Source organism: Kogia breviceps, chromosome 7 (genome assembly GCF_026419965.1).
Source record: "Kogia breviceps isolate mKogBre1 chromosome 7, mKogBre1 haplotype 1, whole genome shotgun sequence".
Taxonomy (NCBI): domain Eukaryota; kingdom Metazoa; phylum Chordata; class Mammalia; order Artiodactyla; family Physeteridae; genus Kogia; species Kogia breviceps.
Genome location: NC_081316.1, coordinates 23,587,833 through 23,613,599, shown reverse-complemented (window position 1 = coordinate 23,613,599; position 25,767 = coordinate 23,587,833). Strand labels below are relative to the sequence as shown.

The 25,767-nt window shown below is 45.9% G+C and overlaps 1 protein-coding gene and 1 non-coding gene across 5 annotated transcripts in view; one reads left to right on the top strand and one right to left on the bottom strand.

Annotated features, from left to right (window-relative positions):
* SLC1A2 (solute carrier family 1 member 2) overlaps positions 1–14,157 on the bottom strand; it is a 146,504-nt gene extending 132,347 nt beyond the window's left edge. Inside the window, exon 1 of one of the 4 annotated variants that reach the window (XM_059069946.2) lies at positions 13,524–14,157. In XM_059069946.2, the coding sequence (XP_058925929.1) occupies positions 13,524–13,540 (17 nt within the window). In that variant the 5' untranslated portion in view covers positions 13,541–14,157. Of the gene's footprint in view, positions 1–13,388; positions 13,436–13,523 lie in introns of those variants that run through there. The other 3 variants (XM_067038015.1, XM_067038016.1, XM_067038014.1) reach the window with 3 other exon arrangements.
* Positions 14,158–20,098: 5,941 nt separating this feature from the next.
* Positions 20,099–20,205, top strand: LOC131760701 (U6 spliceosomal RNA). The gene has a single exon (XR_009336801.1). It is a non-coding gene; the product is annotated as a U6 spliceosomal RNA (small nuclear RNA).
* The last annotated feature ends 5,562 nt before the right edge of the window (positions 20,206–25,767 follow it).

Below are 25,767 nucleotides of genomic sequence, written 5' to 3'. Positions count from 1 at the left end.
AATACACTTTTGGCTTCACAAGATGAGCTGCTGCTCAACTAATTATTCTTGTAACCTACTTGAACCCTATCAACACTTTGCAGTGAAAAGGCTGGTTACTGACTGCAAGACAGGGAAGTTCAACTGACCACCAGGGAGGACTTGTCCCAACAAACAAAAGAACATGTTTTTTTTCAACTTTGATCCTTCTACCCCCTTAACACCCTCCCCTTCCTGCCCTCTCTATGCCTTGGCATGTCTCTTTCCCAAAGAGATTACAATTCAATTACTACATGCATTGTGATAATGATAATAAATCGGGGCACAAAGAAATGAATGGAGGGACTTCCCTGGTGGCGCAGTGGTTAAGAATCCGCCTGCCAATGCAGGGGACACGGGTTTGATCCCTGGTCCAGGAAGGTCCCACATGCCGCAGAGCAACTAAGCCCATGCTCCGCGACAAGAGAAGCCACCGCAGCGAGAAGCCTGCGGCACTGCAACAAAGAGTAGCCCCTGCTGGCCGCAACTAGAGAGAGCCAGCGCGCAGCAAGGAAGACCCAACACAGCCAAAAATAAATAAATTTATTTTTTTTTAAAAAAGAGAAATGAATGTAGTCCTGATCCTCAGAGAGATCTCAGGATGGTGAGGGTTCAGACAGACAAGAAAACACTTAGCACACTCTGTTATAATGAAGTGCTGTAATAAGTGTAATGGGGACAAAGTCCCTGGAAAAGGCTCAGCCCAAATGTCACCTCTCCTGAGAAGCCTTCCCTATGTCCCTAGGCTGAGGTGGGTGAATATTCAATCAACAAACGCTTACTGGGTGCACAGCCGTTAGGATCCTGGGGGATGCTATGATGAACCAGCCCTCAGAGTGCTTACTTTCTGGTGAGGGAGGTAGATACAAATAAGAAGATAAGTAAATAAAATATTTTAAAATTGTAACTGATGCCATGAAGGAAGGAAAAACGGAGGAATGATGTAGGACTAAGAAAGGAGAACCTATTTTCAGTGGAATGATGAGAGAAGAGCTCTCCGGGAAATGTCGTTCAAGCTAAGAACTAAAGGATGTTCCAGGATAAGAGGGTGCCAGGCAACTGAAGAATGGTGGCAGGTAGAGTGTAGGAAGTGGTCCAGAAAAAGGGAATGGGCCCTGAGGTGGGCGAGAGCATGGGGTATTTGAAGAACTCAAAGTTAGGAAGCTGTGAAGCTTCCACTGGAGCGATGACAGTTGTCTGGGCTGACATGATGGCCATGGCAGTGGAGAGAAAAGGCCAGACTTAGGTACATTTTAGAGGCAGAATTGAAAAAGCTTATAGGTTGCGGCTGACAGAAGAGAAAACAACAGGGGTACCACCTACATTTGTGGCTTTGAATCTCTAGAGAAACTACTCAATACTCTGTAATAACCTATATGGGAAAAGAATCCGAAAAAGAATAGGTATAGGTATATGTATAAGTAAATCGCTTTGCTGTATGCCTGAAACTAACACAACATTGTAAATCAACTGTACTCCAATATAAAATAAAAACTTTTTAAAAATCAAGATTTCCATTGTACCACAGTCATTTCAACATGTCTGTGCGTTGCACAAATGAAGATGTCTATTAGGTGGTAGAATATAGGAATCTGGAGCTTGGAGAATAGGTCTGGGATAGAAATATACATTTGAAATTTATAAGTATATATGTGGCATGCAAAGGTCCAAGAAGGGATCCTAAGAGAATACAGAGCCAAGAGAATGGGGATCAAGAATGAGTCCAGGGCTTCCCTGGTGGCGCGGTGGTTGAGAGTCCGCCTGCCGATGCGGGGGACACGGGTTCGTGCCCCGGTCCGGGAGGATCCCACGTGCCGCGGAGCGGCTGGGCCCGTGAGCCGCGGCCGCTGAGCCTGCGCGTCCGGAGCCTGTGCTCCGCAACGGGAGAGGCCGCAACAGTGAGAGGCCCATGTACCACACACACACACACACACACATACACACACACACACAAAAAAAAGAATGAGTCCAGAAAAGTTTCACGAGCTACACAGGAGCACAAGTGAAGGATTGGGGGGTGGAAAAGAAGACATACAACTAGGGAGACTTAGAACGGCTTATGGAAGGTGGATCTAAAAAAATAAATAACAACTACTACCAAAATATATCCAACTCGAGTTGCTCTGCACTGTGGGATCAAACAGGAAGACCGCAGGAAGCTTTGGCCAAGTATTCAGAGAGCCGCCCTGCAGCTCCCCTGCAGGAATCTCCAGAGCAAGCAATGAATTATCCTCTGGTTCTAATTCTTTCCTGCATCAGCTTCTTTCACAGAGGGTACTCAAGACCTCACCATCACTAATAAAACCTTCTGAACATGCTTACCTCACACCCATCCTGAAACCAAAACAACTAAGCTAAAATGTAATCCTGCTCTCCCATCCTCCCCTCGATTACCACTCTTGAAAAAAAAAAAAAATTACATTCATTTTCTCTCCAGCCATTCCCAACCCACACCAACATGGCGACAGTAGCCATCCCTTTGCTGAGTTTAGCTCTGGTCAGCAGTGGCCTTGAAATTGATTAATCCAATGATCCCTTCTCAGTACTTACATCATTTGATGCCTCTGCAGCATGTAGAAGTCAGCCACTCCAAGACCCCCACTGTCTCCCGACTCCCCTCTTACTTCTCAGCATCCTATGTACCCTGAATCGCCTCTGTCCATCTAGAGACATGAGAGCTCCTCAGGATTCTTCCCTCCACCCATTTTCCTTCTAGCTTCATGATCTGTCTGGGTGAGTTTGTTCACTTCTAGGATCATAAATGGCACTCCATAAAGGCCCCAGACTCTCATGCACCCAACTTCTCAGCGAGCATCTCCACTGATGTCCCACAGAAATAGTCTAACCCAGGATGCTGAACCAAATTCATTATCTTCTCCTTCAAACTTCTATCTCTCTCTTGAATTCCCTGTCTGCCCTCTCCCCACCCTTCACCTCCATTTGCTTAAGCCAGAGACCCAAGAGATGGTTTTACACCTCCCCCCTACTCACCCACTACATGTGCCTGGTCACTGAGTCCTTCTAAATATCCTTGGACTCTGGTATTGCATATGCATCCCCACATTCTAACATAAGGCAGTATCTCCCACCGAATCACTTGCTGTCATCTTATAATGGTCTCAGTGGCCCTGTCTCATCCTCCTCTCCAATTCATATTTCACTCAACATTGTTATAATAATTATAATAACAAAGACGTGGAGATAATCTAAATATCTCTCCATCGGGGACTGTTTAAGTCAGTTATTATATAACCATACAGTGGACCAGTGGGCTATTACCAAACGTATTACCATACATAGGAGACATATATATCACATACATATGTACCTAGAGCTATGAAGTGAAAAGCAAGTTGTCTGTATAGGATAATACAATCTGCATATTAAGAATAGGATGGGGTTTCCCTGGTGGCGCAGTGGTTGAGAATCCGCCTGCCGATGCAGGGGACACGGGTTCGTGCCCCGGTCCGGGAAGATCCCACATGCTGCGGAGCGGCTGGGCCTGTGAGCCATGGCCGCTGAGTCTGTGCGTCCAGAGTCTGTGCTCCGCAACGGGAGAGGCCACAGCAGTGAGAGGCCCGCAGACCGCAAAAAAAAAAAAAAAAAAAAAAGAGTAGGATGTTTACATTGATACAGAAAAATATCTCAAAGGATAGACCAAAAAATGAGCATTTCTGGAGAACAGGATCGGGGTGAGAGGCAGTCTTTTACTTCTTTACTTTATGCTATTCTGTAATATTTGAAGTTTGGGGTTTTGTTTTGTTTTGTTTTGTTTTTTGTTGTTGTTGTTGTTGTTGTTTTTGCGGTATGCGGGCCTCTCACTGTTGTGGCCTCTCCCGTTGTGGAGCACAGGCTCCGGACGCGCAGGCCTAGCAGCCATGGCTCACGGGCTTAGTTGCTCCATGTCATGTGGGATCCTCCCGGACCAGGGCACGAACCCGTGTCTCCTGCATCGGCAGGCGGACTCTCAACCACTGCGCCACCAGGGAAGCCCTGTTTTGTTTTTTTAATAATGCCACATTTTTCATTTTGGGAAGAGAACCACTGATCCAGAGGACAAGAAGTTTTTTAAAATTTGTTTAAAATAATCTATTTGACAGTGGATAGTGAATTCTTCATACCCCTTTATTGGCTGATATATTCTATGTGCAAAATGTATTTTCTAAATGCAGACTGATACAATCAGTGTTGCCTTACATTACTGGAAACATACACAGTATCTATCTGCCATTGTAAGTAACAGATGTGTAACTCTCAAAAACAGGTAAGGAAAGGAAGGTTTTCAACGTTGGTTGCTTTACCTTCTGTTACTCTACGATCAAGTCATTTGAATTGAGTCGTCATGCTAATAAAAACACAAACACATTGATAATCAATGTCCTGGTCTCAAAGCAGACCAGGTCACACCTGCCGTGAGAAAACAAGGAAAACTACCCACAGAGGTATAATCTGCAAGGCCTTGGATTACGTACAAAAGCGTTCTTTCGTCTCTGAACACATCTTAATATTTACCAAGGGAATAGAGCAAAGTCAACATACAAGCACCTTGGGCCCGAGGTTGACAGAATGCATGACTTGAATGAACAGAACAATGCAGTGGATATTCCAGAAAGGGGTGACCCAGTTCACTGCCCGCCTTTTCCCAAGGTAAGGACTCCATGGAAAACCACACTAGTAGGAATATAGAAACAGCTGCTGTGAACACTGGAAATATCGATCATAGCTAGACTCTGGCTCCCAGGATATTTACCTATTGCTCTTTCTGGCTCCTCCATTCACTAGAGCTGATTTCCCTTTCTTAGGCAGCAGTTTGAGATAACCAGCCTGCCACTGGACCAGACACCTTTGGAAGGTCTGGAGCGAAGAGAAGGGCTCAGTCATCTGTCTTTGGGGGCTGTGTGGGTCACAGCTAAAACTGAGGCAGGTGATGTCCGCTAATTGTCCCCAGCCTTGCCCACCAGAATCCACCTTCCTTCCCTGCCCCACAACTGCACACTCCTTTTAAGGTACAGTATTTTATTACAGATGACAGCTTTGTGGAGGCCTGGATATTCAGATGGAAAGCAGCGGAACCCATTATTTTATGCTCTCTCAAACATTTGAATCTGGAGTCGATAGTGGATGCTGTGGTATGCCCCCCTGACCTCCTTTGCCCCACTTAAGAACGGAGGGATTTATCCCTCCAACTGCTGGGAGTGTTGATAAGTGACAGCGTTTACCAAGTATATCCCCCTCTAAGGCCTTGCTGTGTGTATTTACCCAGGGCCAGACCCACTGCCTGAGCACAGCCCTGATCCAGGGGCTGGTTGATGTCATCACAGAAGGCCTCTTTCCTCTCCATTCAGGACCGTTCTGCACCGCAGCTTCCTGAGGGATGGGCTGAGCACTTGGTTGTACTGTTTCAACTTCTCCCTCTATCCCCACCCTGCTCCCTGCTCTCTTCCACAGGGATTTATGCTGCGAGCTCCCCCCAGTCAATTTCACGCACACCAGTCTCCATCTCAAAGTGTTTCCCAGAAGCGACCAGCAACAATGCCTCAAACCCCAATGTATCAATGTCCTGAAAAGACTCCAAATTTGAATCTTCTCAGACTAAGAGAGAAACGCCTATAAATGATTAGTTCTTCATTGAAATGTTAACAATTAATCATGATGGAAAAAAATCAATGATCCCTTCCGCGCTTCTATTCTATGATGGTCTTACTAATGTCTGCTGATTGATGACTTTGAATCCCAGAAAAACACTAGGAGAATAGATTCAGTTTATAATTCCATTACACTCTATTCTCTTCTTAGAAATTAATACAATATTTATTTCTGACACATTTTCTAGACCATATGCTGCATGCATTTCAGTATACAAAGTAATTGCTGAACCCCTCACCCGGAAACCTTTCGCTTGTCTGAGATGAGTGCTGTCAGCTGATACTCATCCATTTCACGCCTAGACAAGTTGATCTAATTGTGCTCTGTTCACGTGGACTTCCGTCCACTTCCCTAACAAAGCTGATTATCAGATCACAACTGTCCTTTTAAGTGAAGACTGAGATAAAAACAAGAATACAATTTCGTCTGCAGCAGTTGGCCTTGTCTGATACGTAATAGAGAAGAATGCTTTCCTTCTTTTACCTGTTTTCTTTTCCCTTATCTCCCTTCATGCACTGCAACTGCTTCTTCTATTTCAAATTCTCCAAACTAATGTCTACAGCCTAGGTCTGACCATCGTGCTCAGTTGCTTATACTTAAGTCTCACTTTTTTTTAATGGTGGCATTTTCGTTCGGATGTCACACCTCCATTCAAAGGTAAGTTCACTTCTTTCCGCAGTCATTGCTGTGCATTGCCTCTTAAATTCTTTATTATCTCTTTTTGCAGGAATGCTTGGCTATCTTGCTACCTTTGACCAAAGTGATTGGAGACACCCACTGGGGCAAAACCAAACAAATGAACAAAGGGAGGGTTCGTGAAATTTTAAAGAAATATGAATTCATTACAAAATGTGGATAACATGAAACACAGTAGAATTAGATGACCAAAAAAAAAAAAGCCCAGACACCCAATAACAGCATAAAATCAAAATATCTTGAAGCTTCAGTTTCTCCATGTGTAAAATGAGCATAACATTCCATAAGAGTTAATGGGTTAATTCCATAAGAGTTCATAAAGACTTAATGAAATCATATGTGTATAGTCACACGGACTTGGAATAAGTTCAAACGGTCCTATTTATGTTTGTTTATGGTGATATCTATAAACATTGTTGATATATGACAATCATCTCACAAATGCTAAATGATATATCTTTTCTTTTTTTTTTTTTTTTTTCTTTTTTTTTTTTTAAGCGGTACGCGGGCCTCTCACTGTTGCGGCCTCTCCCGTTGCGGAGCACAGGCTCCGGACGCGCAGGCTCAGCGGCCATGGCTCACGGGGCCCAGCCGCTCCGCGGCACGTGGGATCCTCCCGGACCGGGGCACGAACCCGCGTCCCCTGCATCGGCAGGCGGACTCTCAACCACTGCGCCACCAGGGAAGCCCCTAAATGACATATCTGGTGGAGACACTTTTGAATCAAAAGAGAATGCGATGCTGTAGGAATTGTGATTCTCTAAGAACCAAAGGGAGTCAAACCCCCAGTCTGGACAAAGTACTGACATTTACTGCCACCTACTGGATGATCAGCAAACTGCGCCACTCTTAAAAATACACAGAAATACAGCCTCTGAATGATTCTTCCTCAATTTAAAAGGCTCCCCGGCCCTCACTGTTTGCTTATGTTGCAAACAACAACAACATCAGCCCTCCTCCTAAAGAGGTAGGACTAGTAGCTGTTTTAGGAAAGTGGGTAAGTTAAGTCACAACCCTAAACAGCCACGCTTGAAAATCACCTAAGAATAAATTCCAGGGCCTGCTAAATGCTCCACTACATTTACCACGAAGAAATGCATGCCCAAGGCTCAAGATTCCAAAGGATTGGACCCATGTGGTCATGCCCTGGGCTGTTTCAAAGCACTGCATCTGGATAAGACAATGCTATTGGTGTCCTGACAACCAATAATTACAAAGGAGCTCTTCATTAAGAACAAAGTTAAAAGAAATAACAAGAAGGTAGTGTTTAAGGGGTTAACAGGAAAAAGTAGACACAACCGCTAAGCAGTGGCATACGTTGAGAAGATGGAACCCAGGCTCTTATTCTCTCAATGGCTGCCTTAGAAAGGTAAGGGGTCAAGCAGGTAACATGGGCAACTGGTCTCAGAAAAGACTGTGCCCAACCTGGAAGGCACAGGCCCTGTCTCAGGGGACAGTCACTCTTCAGCCCCAGCTGACTCGCCCACCACCTTGCAGGTATAGCCTGTGGTTAGGGCCATGGGTTCCAGAGACAGGCTGCCTGAGTTTAAGGCCTGGCTTTGCCACTCACTAGCTGTGAAACCTCAAGCAAGTTGCTTAATCTTTCTGTGTCTCAAGTTTTCACACCTATAAAATGGGGATAATAATAGTCCCTGTGCACCACATTTTTGTGGGGATTAAATCAATTAATACATGCAAAATGCTTAAAAACTTGTAGGGCTGTAAGCATTCAATAAAGCGTACCAAGACAAAAGGGCAGGTCCTTTGTCATCAGATTTCCCAATGTTTGAGAGAAGCCAGAATCAGGATATTTTTTTTTTAGGTGAAATCTTTTTAAATACAAGCAAATAATTCAAATGTTTTCAAAATCCCGTGTGAGGCAAAACATATATATCTGTGGGCCACATACAGACCACAGGCATCCAACACCTCGAGTCTGGTGTTGTGGGAAGAGCCGAGCCTGGGAAGCCAACAGGCCTCACCCCACTTCCAACCTGGCCACCAGCTCGGTGATCCTTCGAGCACAGTGTCTGGGAAGTCAGGATGGCAGGAGCACATAATGGAGAGTTCTATGCCAGATTACAAAGAGCGAGTGACAGATGGCAGGCCTGACCGAATGTAACCGAAGAAAGTCCTCTCAGTGGTTTAAATGAAGCCTCTAACGTACAGGGTGTGTAAGTGTAGGGGGAAGCTGTCTCCCCCCTTTCCCCCAGGGACTTCGTTCAAGGTCTTTACCACGGACCACCACCTATCTTAGAGAGACCCAGATTGACACATCCAACTGCCAAACTAGAGTTCATTCCATTTTTAAAGGACACTTCTTGCTCAATGAGTCCATAATCCAAAGCAGCTGCCGAGATGGCCAAAAACACCAGAAAGCCGTTCAGCAGACAGCCGTGAGAAATTAAATAGATACACGAATGAAAGATAAGCAAATAAACATCGACACCGTTGGAAAACAACCATTTACATTTAAAAAAATAAAACAAGCACTAGGAAAATGAGGTGTTCTCTCTTAAAGTTTAAGGATCTACCCTTGTCTTTATTCTCCTTTACTATTGCTGGCCCGTCGTCTTTCTGCCATCATCTGATGCCAACGAGACAGATTTATAACGAGATGCTAGTCCTTTTCTATTCTACTGACAAATATGCAGCCCATCTGCCTCCAATCAACGATGGAGCACGTGGAGATGGAGCAATGAGATATTTTTAAACACTCCTTTAATTAATTCATTCCAAGGACTTGGCCCTTGGGGAGGGGCGGGGGAGGACCAGGCCGAGGGAGGAGACAGCGAGCTGAGGATCTGGTAAATAAAGAGATTTGCCGTAATCTGGATACTAAAACCCTTGCTATGAAACATTCTGCTGGCCCCCAACAAGCTGTTAAGGGCACGGGAGAGAAGACGGCAAGCAAGGCGGTGTACGGCACTTGTTAGCTCTTTCAGACTTCCAGGACACGTTCTGAAAATGCAAACAAAACGAAAATTTCATCTTGAGCATGACTCTTTTGCCTACTGTTGCTAGAAGATTTTTAAATGATGGGTGTCTGATTCCGTGAAAATAAGTATAGCAGGTGACTGAAATGAGTAGATGCAGTTCGTTCCAAGAGGCAAGCCAGTCCCAAGGGGGGGAAGAATCAGTATGGAAAACAATTTAGTTTGCCTTTGAAAGGGGGAAAACCAGACATCTGGTCTTTGTGTGATACAGCCATGGAGGAGGATGGGGAGACGACATTTTCATTGAAATCAACCTGTGTTGACCTTCAGCCTGTCAGTTTTGCAATCCTGGATCTGTACGACTTATGGCACATTGACCCAGAAATCTCACACTTTGCTGTTAAATATTGCTTGTTTCGCCAGCCAAAGCACCACCATCTCTTAAAGACTTTTCCCTGTCTGACAATTCCCTTAAATCTGAAGCCTAAGGAGACAGCCCCTAATTGTGCTGCATTAAAGAAGAAAAGAAGTGGCCATTGATACTTATGGGCAGAACTGCCTTTTGGTTTTTAACATCTTGGCCCTTCCACATCACAAGCTTCATTTCGATTTAGCAATTATTTCGTGAGAATTAAGCTTTCAGTCACTCACAAGAGGCCATCTTAGTAAGCATGAAATGGCTTTCTCATTTGAGTTTCACTCATGTTTATTTTACCCAAGGAGGCTGATTTTTATATTCTTGAAAATGAGAAATGAAAAACTGCAGTGAAGCCTGAGGCACGCAACGGGCAACCAACCTCCTCTGGACCCCAAACCCCATGCACTCCATTCCCTTCCCAATAAGTCTGTTCCGTGGGATCTTCCTCCTACTGACCTCAACCTCATTCCCAAGGGGGAGGCGGGAGAAAGCAATCGTTACGTTTTGCTTTTGTTTGCTTGAAATAATACATCCAGTGGTCTCTCTTGTGGGGTTTTTCTGCTGTCAGCCGTTCTCTGTTTCGCTGGCTTCCTAAGTCAAATTGAAAGCTAAGCCCTCACACTTGGCTTTCTCTCTGACCCCTTGGCTCCTAGGAGCTTATCAGAAGATAGATCGCCTTGGACCTGTGACACACATGGTGACCTAGCTGTCTCCCACCCCCAGAACGTAGTTCTAAAATGCCTGCCTCTACAGCATCTGAATGCTCCAACATAGTTCAGTCTATAATGGACACTAGCCAGTCTGCTACCAACCACTGGTCATCTCTTTCCAATTTGGATCAGGGACCAAAACCATAATTCTAGCCATGTCTGAGGACTCAGAAAAACAGAATGCTCAACTATCAAATTAGACGTTGCTTTGCAGGAAAATACCTCTCAGGGCCTGGGAACTACCAAAGAGTCCACTGTTGAGTTTTCTAGAAGCTGGATGCTAATAATCCCGATTCCAAATAATCAGAAACCGCAGATAACCAGACCGTGCTTGAGCATGCTCTGCAAAGGCAATGACCAAGTGCACAGGCTGATAATAAGAATATTCCACAAGGCAATTTGCACAGTGTAAGCCGAAGTTTTGAGAGAAGGCTGGTAATCTCCTGCTCCAGACGTGCCTAGCACACTCTTCCATGATAACTGACATTTCCAGACGATAACTCCAAAGTTCGGCCAAGTCCTGGAATCTTTGGGGAAAGATGACATTACATTCTATATCATTTTATTCTTAAAGTCCATCCTCATTGGACCGCCTACTTCACAGTTACTGGAAGTGTCAAATGTGATGATGTACACAAATGAGCTTTGAAAGTGAAGTGCTAAGCACACATAAGATGTCACTATTGCTTCTAATAATTCTTTCAAAATTGGTCATCGGCATATGTCGTTGACTGTAACTACATCACCAAATAAATGGTGACCGGAATGGTCAGTTTGCCATCCTCTTCCGTTCCCCAAACATTCTGGATCAAACAGAGTTGAACTGACAATACATACATTGAAAGCATAAGGCTCTATTGCTATTTTTGCTTCCTTCTCAGCAACGTATGTCTCAAGGAAACAGTTTCAACGTTGTTAGAAGACACAGGCTAACAAAGGCAACCAGCTTGAGGCTTCTTAGTGAACTTCCCTCTGTAAGGCACATTAACCAAAGACATCAGAAGAGGCAAGAGAATCTCACTAAACCATATGAACAATTTACTAATCAAAGTCTTATGTATTTGAAGCCCCCCAGAGTGCCTAGCGTGTGAGGTCTACCCAACAAGTACTGAGTAAATGCACCGGGAAAAAAAGATGGAAGAAAGGAAGAGAAGAAACAAGGAAAGACCAGGGCTTCTGAGAATGTCACCTGCCCATCAGTAACTGCTCTGAAGTGATCATGGGTCATGCTCTTTCTGTATTTTGTTTCCCAGCCTTTCAAATGTTCTCAATTCTTTCCTCTCCTAAATGCAAATTCCTTTGACCGATCTTTTCCTGACTATGCAGAGTGTGTAATACGACATTAGTTAATTGAATGTGAATCACTTCTGCTCTATATTTAAATCAAATATAGAGTCATCATTGGGCAGGTCTCATTTAGGATACAGGTGAGATAAACACACTTAATTTGGGGATTTTTGTTGTTGTCTTAACCTCTCCCTTTACTATCTGGCCATCGAAATAAGGATGCAGGATTTGAAAGACTACCATCATCAATCTCTTTCACAGATGTTTTCCAACCTAGCCTTTACAAGCAGGGACAAATCTAGAAGGGACCTGAAGGCAGCCAGAAATGCCTTTATATGTTTTCTAATATGAAAGACTATTTAATTAAACAGGCAAAGACCCTGAGGTTGAGACATATGAGCTCTGAATATTTAATTCTAGAGACCTGTGTTAGCACAATGTACCTCCCTCCTTGTACACAAGCATCTTCCTGGAGCATCTCTTTGGAGAATAATCAAAAAGATCCACACTGCTGAAATATTAGGACAAAAAGAGGAGAAATCTCATGCAACCACAAGGTGCCAGCCCCTCTCTGGAAGGAATCCAGGGGCCAGAAAAGGGATGAGTTCCTTCTCTTGGACACAGAGAGACAGTTTTAGAAATATTTGCCCTTCATTGGAGGTTGAAGTCTAGAGATCTAACTTTGGAGCCGCTCTATACTCCTACGTAAGAGACCCATTCCCCCAAAACAAGCCTGCAGAGTTGGTAAAATTTATTAGGCAGAAGCCCTGGAAAGCTCCAGCACCAAAGACCTTCCACCTGTGCTCAGAGGAGCCTCTGATATTTGCTTTCACTTAATATGGATCCAGTGATCTCTTGCAAGTATCTAGTGCACTTTTGTGAATTAACCAAAGGGCTGAGCTCCCCAGCCAGTCTTTTATTCCTACTCAGACTCTACCGAGCCGGGAAAGTTTCCTGGGAGATACTGGTCCAGGGACGTTGTTCTGGACACTTCCTCTGAGGTACGAGTATTCAAGGGATTCTTGCAGCCCCATCTCCCTCTTGCTAAAGACACTCCCTTTATTTATCATTGGGATCATTTTCCATCCAACTGCAGCCTCAGGAGGCAGGAGCCAACTCCAAGCCAGCGGGCAGAATGGCGGGGGGGGGGGGTGGGGGGTGGTCAACGCTCCGCTGGAGTTTGAGGACTCCTGTCCCTGCCCAAAACCACTGATTTTCCTGCCTCTTCCCGGGAAGCACTCAAATCGTTTCCACTTTTCCTTAACACTGGCCAGGGCGATTCCGCCATCCAGGGACAAGAAGAGATCGGAGCAGGCCGGGTATCTACTCCGCGACTCCGCAAATCTGACATTCAAGACGGCGCGCGCTGGTCTTCGCCCCGCCCCGGCCCGAGTCCCAGCTCATTCATTCCCGGCCGGTCGCCACCAAACAGCCGGCGCCGCGCTCCAAGGGCTGCTTCCCCCAGCAATGCCTGCCGCTCGTCCTGTGCCCAATCCCTTATTGTTTTCAAATCTCAAAAGTAACCTCAAGAGGATTTTTCGTCACTCTTTTCCACACCTCCACCGACCCTTTTAAATTAAAATAAAGCAATCCTCCGTCTCTCGCATCTTCAAAGGGTTAAGCAGCAAGCTTCGCGAACGAAAATCAATACCCCCCACCACCATCCCACCATCCTACCCCCAGCCAGGCCATCGCTCTGCCACCGTCTCCGAGGCCCGGCGCCGGCGTCTCTCTGTTCCCATCCCGGATAGGCGGACACCACACCGCGCGCGCCCCCCGCTTCGCTGCGGGTACAGAGAAAAAGCCCCTCACCCTTCTGTGGATGCCATGGCCTGGGGAACGCCCCCTCCTCTTCGGCACAATCCGGCAGCGGCGGGCGAGAAGTGAGCGGGTGCCGGGGTGAGCGCGCGAGTGTGGCCGAGCGCGGTATTTAAGGGGGAGCCTCTCCCCGCCCTTCCACCCGCCTCCTGGGTAAGCCCTTTAGCGCCTCAACGGGCGCAGGAGGCTCCAGCCGGAGCTAAGCCGCGTCCCCGCTCGGCACCGCGCGCGTGCTGCTCTCCCTCCGCCGGCCTCGCTGGGGCTTGGCTGGGCGCTCGGGGGGACGTTGGGGGGGACCTCAGAGGGGGGCTTCCCCGAGAGAGCGCCGTCCCCCGGGCTGCGGGAGGGCGCGCAGGGACGACGTGCCGCCGCTGCCACCTGTATTTGCTGCGGGGCTTACCGCTGGGCGAGCGGCGGAGCGCGGGCTCGGAGGACGGCGGCAGGGGAGGGCGGCGAGTGCGTGTGCCGTGGGTGTGCAGGGGAGTGTGTGCGTGCGTGCGCGGGGGTGCGGGGGTGTGTGCGCGCCGGGGGAGGCGGTGGAGGCCGCTGCGCCCTGGCTCCGCGCCGGCCGGGGAGGGATTGCAAGGTTTAGCCCCGCCGGAGCGGGGGATTTGCAGGCGATCCCTCTCTATTTTCGTCGCGAGCTGACGTCACCAGCGCCGCCGCCTCAGGAGACTCCTTTAACTGCCGCCCCTCGCCCCCCGTCTGCAGACGCCGTCCCTCCTCAGCCATCCCTACCCCCAGCCTCTCGCCATAAATTAGCCAAATAAGCAAAGAAGCCCCGCTGGTCTCCCGGGAAGACCTGGGCCGTCCGTGGCAGGAGCCCAGGATCTAAGGAGTCTATTGTTTCCCCTCAAGCACGCGTGGCCCGGGGTCACCCCGCGCTGGGCGAAGCACAAGCCACGTCGCGGAGACCTGGGGACCTGGGATGCCCCTCCATCCCCGCCTCCCTGGAGCAGCCCCCGGCACCCCGCCTCACTCCTTGGCACACTCGCTCCGGCTCACTTCACTCCCAAGCTCATCCTCACAGGCGGCACACCCACCCCACCCTCCCACGTCCTGGGTACCAGGCCCCGCGGAACCCAAGCGGTCAAAACACGAGTGGTGCGGCCGAAATACAGCACAGTTGCGCGCCCTCCCCCGCCGCGGCCCGAGTAAATCTCCGGCCTTCAATTATGCATCGGGATTAATATTAATGCAACTCCCTGGGGCGGCGGGCGGGTGCTGGGGAGGACGTAGTTTTGGGGTTTTTTTTTTTTTTTAAGCCAAGGGAGATCGGCCTCCGGGGCGCTGGCGGGGAAAGCACGGTGAGACTGCGAGGCAAGTGGTGAGGACGCGTTTTCACCCACTCTGCTCCGCTTGCCTTAGGCTTCTGTGCCCCGGGGGCGGCGCTCAGAGACAGATGGGCTCTGTCAAGGGAGGGTCCGAGCCTCCACGCCGGCTTTGCATAATAAAGACAAAATCCGTGCAGATTTTATTATCTCTAGGAAGAGGCAGACACCTACAGCTCCACCACCTGCCAACGTTGCAACCGCCCGGGAGGGCAGGCCTCAGTTTCCTCTTCTGGAAAATGGGGCCAAGATAACCCCCTTTGCAGGGCCGCGGTGAGAATTAAACAGGCTCTCTTCAGAGAGAGATTTGCAAAGTGTCAGCGCGCCCGAGAGATATCTGCGGTGCAAGCCTGCCCCTTGGAATTTGCCAGGCTCCTCCGGGAGGGGGTCTGGGACGCCCGTAGTGTCCTCAGTCGACGCCTGTCTAGTCTTATTCCCGGGAAAGGAGCTCTCCAGCCCCGTGTCTGTGCTGACCCCTTTCCCAAGATCGAATGAAGCGGGCCACGTGGAAACTCGCGGAGTTCATCCCAGGGACCGTGCCAGGGGAGCTGGAGACTCAGCAGGGACGCTTCGTCGTTAAATGCCTGACGCTGGTATCTGAGAGCTTGAGTTCACCTTCCAGTGGAATAATCTGGGAGGAAAGTCCTCCACTGCTCTTCATCCCATCTGCAAAACGGGAGTAGCATTCCCAACCTCGCATAGCTAAGAAATCGAAATGAGATGTAAAAGATATGCAAAGCTCTTAACTAGAGTCTGGCACCCAGTAAACCCTCAGAAATTGTTCAGTTTAATCTGAGGTTCCTTGGAGGATAGTTTCTTGAGCACAATATCCAAGGGTGAATAGGCAGATTAGAGAAATAACAAGAAAAAGAGAAAAGAACTAAATAGAAGGTTTTAACACGTTTCTGCTCACCTCCTCCTTTCACCTCCCTTCCCAAAATCTGAATCCAAACATCTTCCTGCATCTCTCCCCTTCCCTCCTGGTCTCTCTCTCTTTCCTGTGTGCCCCATTAGATTAACCAGACCTATATCGTATCTATCCTAGGACCCTTCATATCACCTCTAATTGTGCATTTTCTTTTTTATAGTTTAGTTGTGATTTATAATAATTTGTAGATGAAACACTATCTTCCTGAACCTTCGTGTGATGCTTGGTACTGCCTTCTCTCTAGTCCTGTCAAGAGTGGATGGGTGACTTTGTACATGAAGTTGTCAAATGCAGAATATGTACAGTCTCATTTTCTCTTTATAATTTAGGGATTTTGCTGCCCTTTCTGCCGAGGTGGCAGCTGGAAAACAAAGCCATGGGCATCTCTCTAGACGTTAATGATCCCAGCAGCACTACCTCAACCCCCTTTACAATGAGCACAAAGGGGGCTTCCCTGGTGGCGCAGTGGTTGAGAGTCCTCCTGCCGATGCAGGGGACACGGGTTCGTGCCCCGGTCCGGGAAGATCCCACATACCGCTGAGCGGCTGGGCCTGTGAGCCGTGGCCGCTGAGACTGCGCTTCCAGAGCCTGTGCTCCGCAACGGGAGAGGCCACAGCGGTGAGAGGCCCGCGTACCCGTGGAAAAAAAAAAAAAAAAAAAGCAATGAGCACAAAGGAAGACCTCCATCAGAATTCCTCAGTATCTGCACACAGGTGGGGAGAGCTGAGCAGCACCATTTCTTAGCCCTCACTGCCAAGGGCATCGCACCTGATGGTACAGAAACAGAGTAAGTAAAAGACCAGAGAAAAGGAAGTGGAGTTGATTTCACTTTTTAAACCATCCAATTGCAAAACAGTCTTAATTATATTTTCAGTGTTCAGGACCTGAGAGAATTCAGTGAACCAACAAGCATGGCCAGATTAGACAGGAGAAGTGGCTCCACTTTGCCACCTTTCCTGCAAACGGCTATGTGTGGGAACCTTGACACCCGTCTTATACTTGAGAGACATTTTCATTCAGCTGCCCTTGGAGATGAGGCCTATTAAATCATGTGGAATTTGCCACAGATCATTCTGGATAATAATCATTAACTAGATTCATCCTTTTTCCTCGCTCCAGAGGGCCCTGAAACATTCCCACTAATTCTTCATTTTTCAAGCAAATTGGAGCAGTGCTTTTCAATATGGGCTGCCCATTAAAATGTACTGAGGGGGCTTCCCTGGTGGCACAGTGGTTGAGAATCCGCCTGCCGATGCAGGGGACACGGGTTCGTGCCCCGGTCCGGGAGGATCCCACATGCCGCGGAGCGGCTGGGCCCGTGAGCCATGGCCGCTGGGCCTGTGCGTCCGGGGCCTGTGCTCCGCAACGAGAGAGGCCACAGCAGTGAGAGGCCCGCATACCACAAAAATAAATAAATAAATAAATAAATAAATAAATAAATAAATAAATAAATAAAATGTACTGAGGGAGCTTTTTAGAAACAATAATGCTTGGGCCACCTTCCAGAGATCTGGAGAAGGGCCTTGACTCACGTTTGTTTTTGTTTTTTAAACTTCCCCAGGTAAAACCTCCCCTGCTGTGCAGCGAGCATCGGGAACCACTGGACTAGAGATGATTCAAAAAGATGGAAAGGGGTCCAGAAACATGGCCCTGGGGAGTACTGGAAGCAGATTGGTGTGTTTAGCCTTTGCAAAGACAATAGGAAGATACCAGGCTGACCCTCCTCTCGCCAAATACAGGGCGTTTAAAAACCTATCCAGGCAAACACGGGTGTGCTATCGTGGACAACTCACATGAAAAGCTATAAAAAACATGGAGTTTCCTTCTCGGTTTGCACATATATGGAACACTGAGGGTAAGCCACACTCCCACACCGCCTCGGCGCCAGATCTAGTCTCAGCTCTGGGTCAGGCAGACACGCATCAAATAGTGCCCCTGGCGTCAATTATACTGTATATTCTTAGGCTGGGCACTTGAGGTGCTCAGCTCCCTCATCTCCAAACCAGAGAACATAATAATACCGCCTCGTGGTTGCCGTGAGGTTAAAATGAGATAACTAGCATGTAGGAAGTGCCTAGCTCTGAGGCTGGCACATCTTAAGTGCTCAGGAAAGGGTCATCCTGGACTTGTGGGAGCAGCAGCTCGCACCCCGTTTAATTTCCCCCTGAGCCCACGTGAAAGTCTAGGCTCCCCTAAAGCCACCTAAAGTGTAACCCCATTAACTCCTTTCCATCTTCACAACAAACTAGACAAATCTCCCAGCCAACATGAAGTCGATAAAGCCCTGATATGAGAACAGAACCAGGTCAACCCTACAAGCCAGTAAGAACACTTTCGAATTGTCTAGCATCTCTCAGTCTCCTCTAGGGATTCCATGGTTATGGCAAAAGCAGAAGGGGTGGACGCTCTCACATGTGCATGTTGATTTACCTTTCTTAAGTCTTGTCCACAGGTTCTCAGACTTAGCAGGAATAAAAACTACTCTGCAGGACTGAATACCAACAAGATTGACGGTACTGTCCTCTGATAGGTGACGTAAGGGATGTTCAAAGTTAATTTTTACTCTGAGGGATTTTTTTCTTTTCTGCCTTATTGATGGCTGACTTAAGGCTTTAACCCAAGCTGTGAGAAGTGACTTACCACGGTTGAATTAAGGTAGTGTTTAGGCTGAGACTTCATGGTCCCAGTTGGAGACTATGTTGGAGCATTACCCTAGCATTTGTTGAGTCCTTACTGTGTGTTCAAAGTATCTTAATATACATATTATCTGATTTGATTCTTAAGATGACCTTCTACAGCGTATATTATTATTATTACCCCCATTTTACAGGGGAGAAAACTGAGTCCAAGAGAGGTTACAGGATTTGCCCAGCATTACGCAGATAGTGAGTGGTTGTGTCAGTCAAGGTCCCAGCTAGAAAAAGATGGCATATTCAAATTAAGTACGTTGTGCAAAGTCTAACAAAGAGACTATTTAGAAGGGTATGGGAAGGACGTAGGGAAACTCTAAGGGATAGTGCAGAGCCCACAGACTGTAACAGTGGGGCGCCATTACCCACCCTAACCTGAACCCAGAGGGAGCGCTCAGTTCCAGCTGACATAAACTGAGACGTCGTTGCCATGGCGACCTGCTGGAAGGGGGCCTGGGAATAAATAACTTGACCCCTACTTCGCTCCTGTTCTCTCCCCTGCGGGGCTGCCTGTTGGCCAAAGCTGGAAGCAGAGGGCAAGAGAGCACATCGGCACAACTCATATGCAGTCCTTGTAGTTCAACCTCCCAAGGAACAGAGCAGGATGGAGGCAGTCAGAGAAGGAATCTACAGGACCAACAAATGAAGCTGGGGCAAAACTGGTGTTTGAGATCAGGCAGCCTTCCTGCAGAACCTTGCTTTTAACCTCTCTGCTATGCAACCCATAGTAATAATAATGTCATCATTATTGGAACAGGTTGCCCCCATGCAGGGTCCTCTCCACCACGGAGGATCTTCTAGCAGAGAGGACTCAGCCTGACCATTTGCTACAGATTAGAAGACGGTATATTTATACCACGGAAGAAATCACCAGATGGCCTCAAAGGTTCCAGTCCTAAATCCTATAATTCTCAGTGCTCTTCTCCAATCGTAATAGGAGCTTAGTTGAACCAAAGAAGGGATAAAAGCTTCCCCTTCTCTTATTTGCTCTTCTAAGGAATTCATTCCCTGTCTTGGTTTTCCTTCAGATTGCTTGAGATTGGATATCGCGTCTCTGATTGGGGGGTGGGAGGACTCCTAATATAGAAAAGAGAAAAAAAGCCCTACACTGTTTTCCCATAAAAGGCTGTTAAATAAGCCCATTCCCCTTCCTGATGACAACAGAGGAGAAATGTCTCAATGTCCAAAGTTTATCAGGAGAAAGTAACCCAGAGGAGGAGCAGCATGTCTGGATCTGTCTTTTGAAACTTCGGCTTGATCATTAAGACTACAAAATAAACACCTTAAGGTTTTCAAGAAATAAATAAATCAGAGAGGATGCTGGAGGCCCTTTCATCAAGACAATTAAAATGAGTACGCTAATTTTTCAAAACGGTGAGCTATTTTTAGTATGAATGAAAACCATGAATGAAAATCCTTGTACAGTGTTCTATTTTAGAGGAAAGAATATTCTCTCACAACACTGGCTCTGAAGCCAAGAGCATCTGAGAGAGACGTTGGAGAAACTAAATTGAAAATGAAAAGGTTTTAGAAAAAGAAGGGAGTTTAGGGTGATAACTGGTCGGAGGAGAATCTTCACAGCAGCAGCCCCAGATCATTGTATTAAGAATACAAAGGTGTGTGCTCGCTTCGGCAGCACATATACTAAAATTGGAACGATACAGGGAAGATTAGCATGGCCCCTGAGCAAGGATGACACGCAAATTTGTGAAGTGTTCCATATTTTTAGAACACTCCCTAACACTATACATAAAAATAAACTCAAAATGGACTAAAGACCTAAATGTAAGGCCAGACACTATCAAACTCTTAGAGGAAAACATAGGCAGAACACTCTATGACATAAATCACAGAAAGATCCTTTTTGACCCACCTCCTAGAGAAATGGAAATAAAAACAAAAATAAACAAATGGGACCTAATGAAACTTCAAAGCTTTTGCACAGCAAAGGAAACCATAAACAAGATGAAAAGACAACCCTCAGAATAGGAGAAAATATTTGCAAGTGAAGCAACTGACAAAGGATTAATCTCCAAAACATACAAGCAGCTCATGCAGCTCAATATCAAAGAAGCAAACAACCCAATCCAAGAATGGGCAGAAGACCTAAATAGACATTTCTCCAAAGAAGATATACAGATTGCCTACAAACATATGAAAGGATGCTCAGTATCACTAATCATTAGAGAAATGCAAATCAAAACTACAATGAGGTATCACCTCACACCGGTCAAAATGGTCATCATCAGAAAATTTACAAACAATAAATACTGGAGAGGGTGTGGAGAAAAGGGAACCCTCTTGCACTGTTGGTGGGAGTGTAAACTGATACAGCCACTATGGAGAACAATATGGAGGTTCCTTTAAAAACTACAAATAGAACTACCATACGACCCCGCAATCCCACTACTGGGCATATACGCTGAGAAAACCATAATTCAAAAAGAGTCATGTACCACAATGTTCATTGCAGCTCTATTTACAATAGCCAGGACATGGACGCAACCTAAGTGTCCATCCACAGATAAATGGATAAAGAAGATGTGGCCCATATATACAATGGAATATTACTCAGCCATAAAAAGAAATGAAACTGAGTTATTTGTAATGAGGTGGATAGACCTGGAGTCTGTTATACAGAGTAAAGTCAGAAAGAGAAAAACAAATACTGTGTGCTAACACATATACCTGGAATCTAAAAAAATTAAAAGGTTCTGAAGAACCTAGGGGCAGGACAGGAATAGAGATGCAGACATAGAGAATGGACTTGAGGACACGGGGAGGGGGAAGGGTAAACTGGGACAAAGTGAGAGAGTGGCATGGACATATATACACTAGCAAACGTAAAACAGATAGCTAGTGGGAAGCAGCCACATAGCATAGGGAGATCAGCTCGGGGCTTTGTGACCACCTAGAGGGGTGGGATAGGGAGGGTGGGAGGGAGACGCAAGAGGGAGGAGATATGGGGATATATGTACACATATAGCTGATTCACTTTGTTATACAGCAGCAACTAACACAACATTGTAAAGCAATTATGCTCCAATAAAGATGTTAATTTAAAAGACAAAAAGAATGCACAGGTGGTCTCTGTAGAAGTTATAACATGGCCTTCAGAATTAGACTGACCTGGGAACCATTCATCTCAACCACATTTGGAGCAGCGAGTTTCAAAGGGAATCCATCTTTCCCTCTTTTCATTTTGAATGAACGTAAGTCACTTAACCTTCTGGGGATTGACGGGACTAGTAATGACCCCATCCACCGGGCTCAGAGGAGAACTAAAGGAGGTGATGTCACATAAAGCACTAGCACAGTTCCTGGCACACAGCGATAGCTCTTGTCATCTTTATTATGTCAGCCTCCTGGGTGCCATGGTGTCATCACTCAGAAGTGATAATAGTGGTAACACTTCAGATCCAACACGGCACAGCTACAGATGAGCCTCCCTGTAGCTCTATTTGTCCAGTGTGGTCACTGAATAGAAAATAAAGGGAATCATCCCTCTCAGGGGTGTTTGGAGCAGTACGACACAAGTTGAGTTCATTCACTCTTTTCTTGTTAACACACATTAGCAAAAGAGAAGTAAGGGAGTTCTATCTTTACCTGAGTCTCTACGCTGATGAGAAAAAAGATGTCACTTCAGAGAAATCTCAATTCAGACTGAGAACTTGGTCTAAATATCATCCATTCTTCAGGCAGAAACCACCTAGTAGATGGTTTCCACCATTAAGCAGAAGGCTCAGGAAGACTAAAGCATTTGTTAGCTACACTTGTTGCCTGATGAATTCTGATGGAAGGAGTGGGAATTCATTCCATTTACTTCGCAAAGATGAAAGAGGAAAGGACACAATGGAAAAAAGGTGACTTGTGAGTTCCTGGTTTATCATTCCTAGATGTCAGCATCTTCTTCTAGGAGATGGCTTGAGGGTAAATGTCAGGGTTGGTGCAAATTCTTTATGCCCAGCATAAAAAACATACAATTTTGAATTAGAGTGACTGTCTCTTTTTTAGTAGCTCGATTCCGTATAAAGTAGAAACACTTTTTGAGAGTGATTGCTGGTATTTTCATTTCTACCCCCCAGTTCCTTCTAATCATGGCAAAGAATGCCAGTTATGCATTTTCCTTTCCCTTTGTTCTGCTGGGACAGTGTTCAGTAGTGATATCTTTATGATGGTCAAAAGGATGGAGAGTTTTTTTTTTTATCTTTGTGGGAGATTTCGTTGCTTGATGCCACCTCACTGTGGTTAAATGCTAAATGATTTGGCTAAACGACCAAATCAAGGACCCAAGCTAGGCTCTCGTCACCTCAGAAAATCCAATGATGTGATTCTGGTTCTAATATCTGTATTCATTTCTTTTATGAAATCACTTAGTAATTCTGAGAGAGGCTTTGTTATCAAATCCCAAAAGTATTTTTCTTATAAAGTTATTTTCCTTATTAAGAGAAAGAGAAAGATAGCTACCGGGTAATTTACTTCTAAGTTGAGATTCTAGATTCAGAGATTTTTTTTTTTTTTAATCAAAGGCTGAATTATGTCTTTGGGTAAAAATGGTAAATTAAAGGGTCCTAATTCACTTGGAGGTTTCATTTATTAGCACCTGGATACTGTTTTATTTGTAACACCCTATCCCCTTTCTAAATAAGGATTAATAACGTTCTTTCTTTCTCTTTTGTTTGGAGTTATCTTTTCCTAGAAACCATAAGTTCAGGAATATAACACTGGTTTTTTTTTTTTTCCTCTGAGAATTCAATCTCTAAAATTATTCTTCACCCGAGAAAGCTATTCCCTAATTTTATCTGCTGACTTTTTTTTTTTCTTTGTTGACAAAGCTCTCCATCGTGTCTGGTCCACAAGCTTCTGGATAAACACTCGGTGAATTGGAATACAAACGTGAAGTGAGCCCTAAAAACCTCAGCCATTGAGACGTTCTTCTTAAAATGCTGGGCCTCAACAGCACATCCGGGCAGAGCCCTGCCAGGGAAAGCAGGTCCTACTGCCAAGAAAAGCAAAAAGAGACCACAAATTCCTACCAAACCACTCCAAAATGCTCTTGTCTTTCCAACAGCCCTAAAAAGATAAACTTCCCCAAGCCCTAGGGATCCAAAAAGTATTTCACTCAAAATTTTCACAGGATACTAAAGAAGGAGAAAAAATAAGGCAGGAGGGAAGCTATAAGTGTCTCACTTCTTTGCCTCTTGCATTGACTGTCAGCCTTCTTCTTTCAGCTTATCTCATACTCATTTAAGATATTTCTCCATTAGAACAATATGCAGTTGTGTTATTGAGTCTACGAGACTCAAGGTCTTCATTCTTGTCCAGGTTAGAAGGACAACAGAAAAATCCAAAGTCAAAACCAAAGGCTATAGTTGACAAGTTGATGGCCTCATTAATAGTTCCTAGTGCACATTTCCGGGAGTTCATGGGGTTTGACGTATATAGCGTGGTCCTAGCAGTGCCTTCTCACCTAATTCTCCCAGCTGCCCAGGTGGCCATACACACCGGAACTCCATCTCCAGCCTCCCATCACACCGCTCCCCTCCTCACGCTTTCCCACGCTTTTAGAGAGCCTTATTGGTTCTCTAGTTCTTCAAATACGCCAAGAGCCCTCCTCTCAACGTCTTTGCACATGCTTGGAATGCTCTTCCCCACTCCCCACCCTCCATTCGTTAGTCAACTCCTTCCCAACTCAGCCATCACTTCCGCAGGAAGGCCAACCTTTTATCCCACCCCATCCAGATTAAATCGGTTACCCTTGTTATACAGTTTTACAAGATGCTGTATGTTCCTTCCTAGTAGTCACCATGATTTCTGATTATTCATGTATTTCTGGGATTATATGACTGAGGGCAAGCACCAAGCCTATGTTGTCCACCTTTAGTATTTCAATCCTTAACACTCAATCAATTTTCGTTGATATATAAATGACAGGCAGAAAAATCATGAACTCACAATCCTTGATTGAATTCAGGATGGAAGAGATTTTATCGACTAATATTCTGATGTAGGAGGTAACTGTGGAAGGCCCACTAAGTTCTGAGTAGGTGATGAATTTGAAAGCATGAAAATTCTTAAGTCCCAAAGAACTGTAAAGATTCATATTCAAACCTCATACCCATAACTCCAAAGAACCACAGGTTTCATGCTGGGAGGGAGTTGACAAGATGGCTGCAAATTTCCTACTAATCCAGCTGCACCTGATCCCTTTTAAAAAGTCCAGCCTGTACATCACCCCCGCCAAACTCCCCAGCAAACACGTACACATACATACATGCAGATGAGGAAATGTGTAAAAAATCACTGCAAGCTCTGGCACTTTTTCTTAGAAATTTATCCAGACTACTTCCACTTACATAGTCTCATTGCGTTTTGCTCTCAACTCTCTTGGTTCTTCTAACCTGTGGTACCCATTTATTTCTGCCCACCCTTCCCTGTTGTCAAGCTCACCCAACAGACTGCCAAACTTATTTCCACATGTGTGGACCGCAACAGTATTCTAAATCCTCTCTTCCTCTCTCCACCCTTCATAATGTCTCTTATAACTGGTTTCTCCATCTCCAGTCTCCCCCCTCCTTCAAGAACAGCAATGAAACAACAACCATCATAATAGTGGTCAATATTTATAGAGTGCGGTGGGTCAGATGCTGTTCTACATACTTCACTCACATACGCATTAACTCACTGACTCCTCATATCATTTCGCTCCCATTTGCAGATGGAACAACTGTGGGATAGGGATTGAATGTCATGCTCAAGGTCACAGCATGTAAGTGACAGAGCTGGGATTTGAGATCAAGCTGGGTCTCCTAACCACTGTCTCTGTCTAGCACAGCCAGCCTGATGGGCCTTTCTAGAATTCCACTTCTATCCTTTCACTCTCCTGGAGACATCAACATGAGCTTGATGTTTGCAAATAGGCAATAAGAAGCCAAATTATTGATCCTAGCATTTGAGATCCACCACCAATTGGCCTCACCTTGGCTGGCCTTGCCTTGGCTGGCCAACCTGGCCTGTCATTGTAATAAAGGATTCATGTTGGGAAAGAATTGGCCCTTCTTTAAGCCAGTTCCCCTCCATGTTTAATCTTACGTGCTTTCCAAGCTCTTTCTGTATTTACAATATCCTACTTCCTTCCTATCCACAACTCCAGAGACTCAACTGAAGTTCTAACTACCCTGTGAGTGACAAGTTAACTGAAAACACTGGCCTATTTGGAGTGGCCCTTGCTCTCGATTCCTGTTGGAGTTTATGTAAGAGAAAGCAATATGGGTTGACTACTCAGTAAT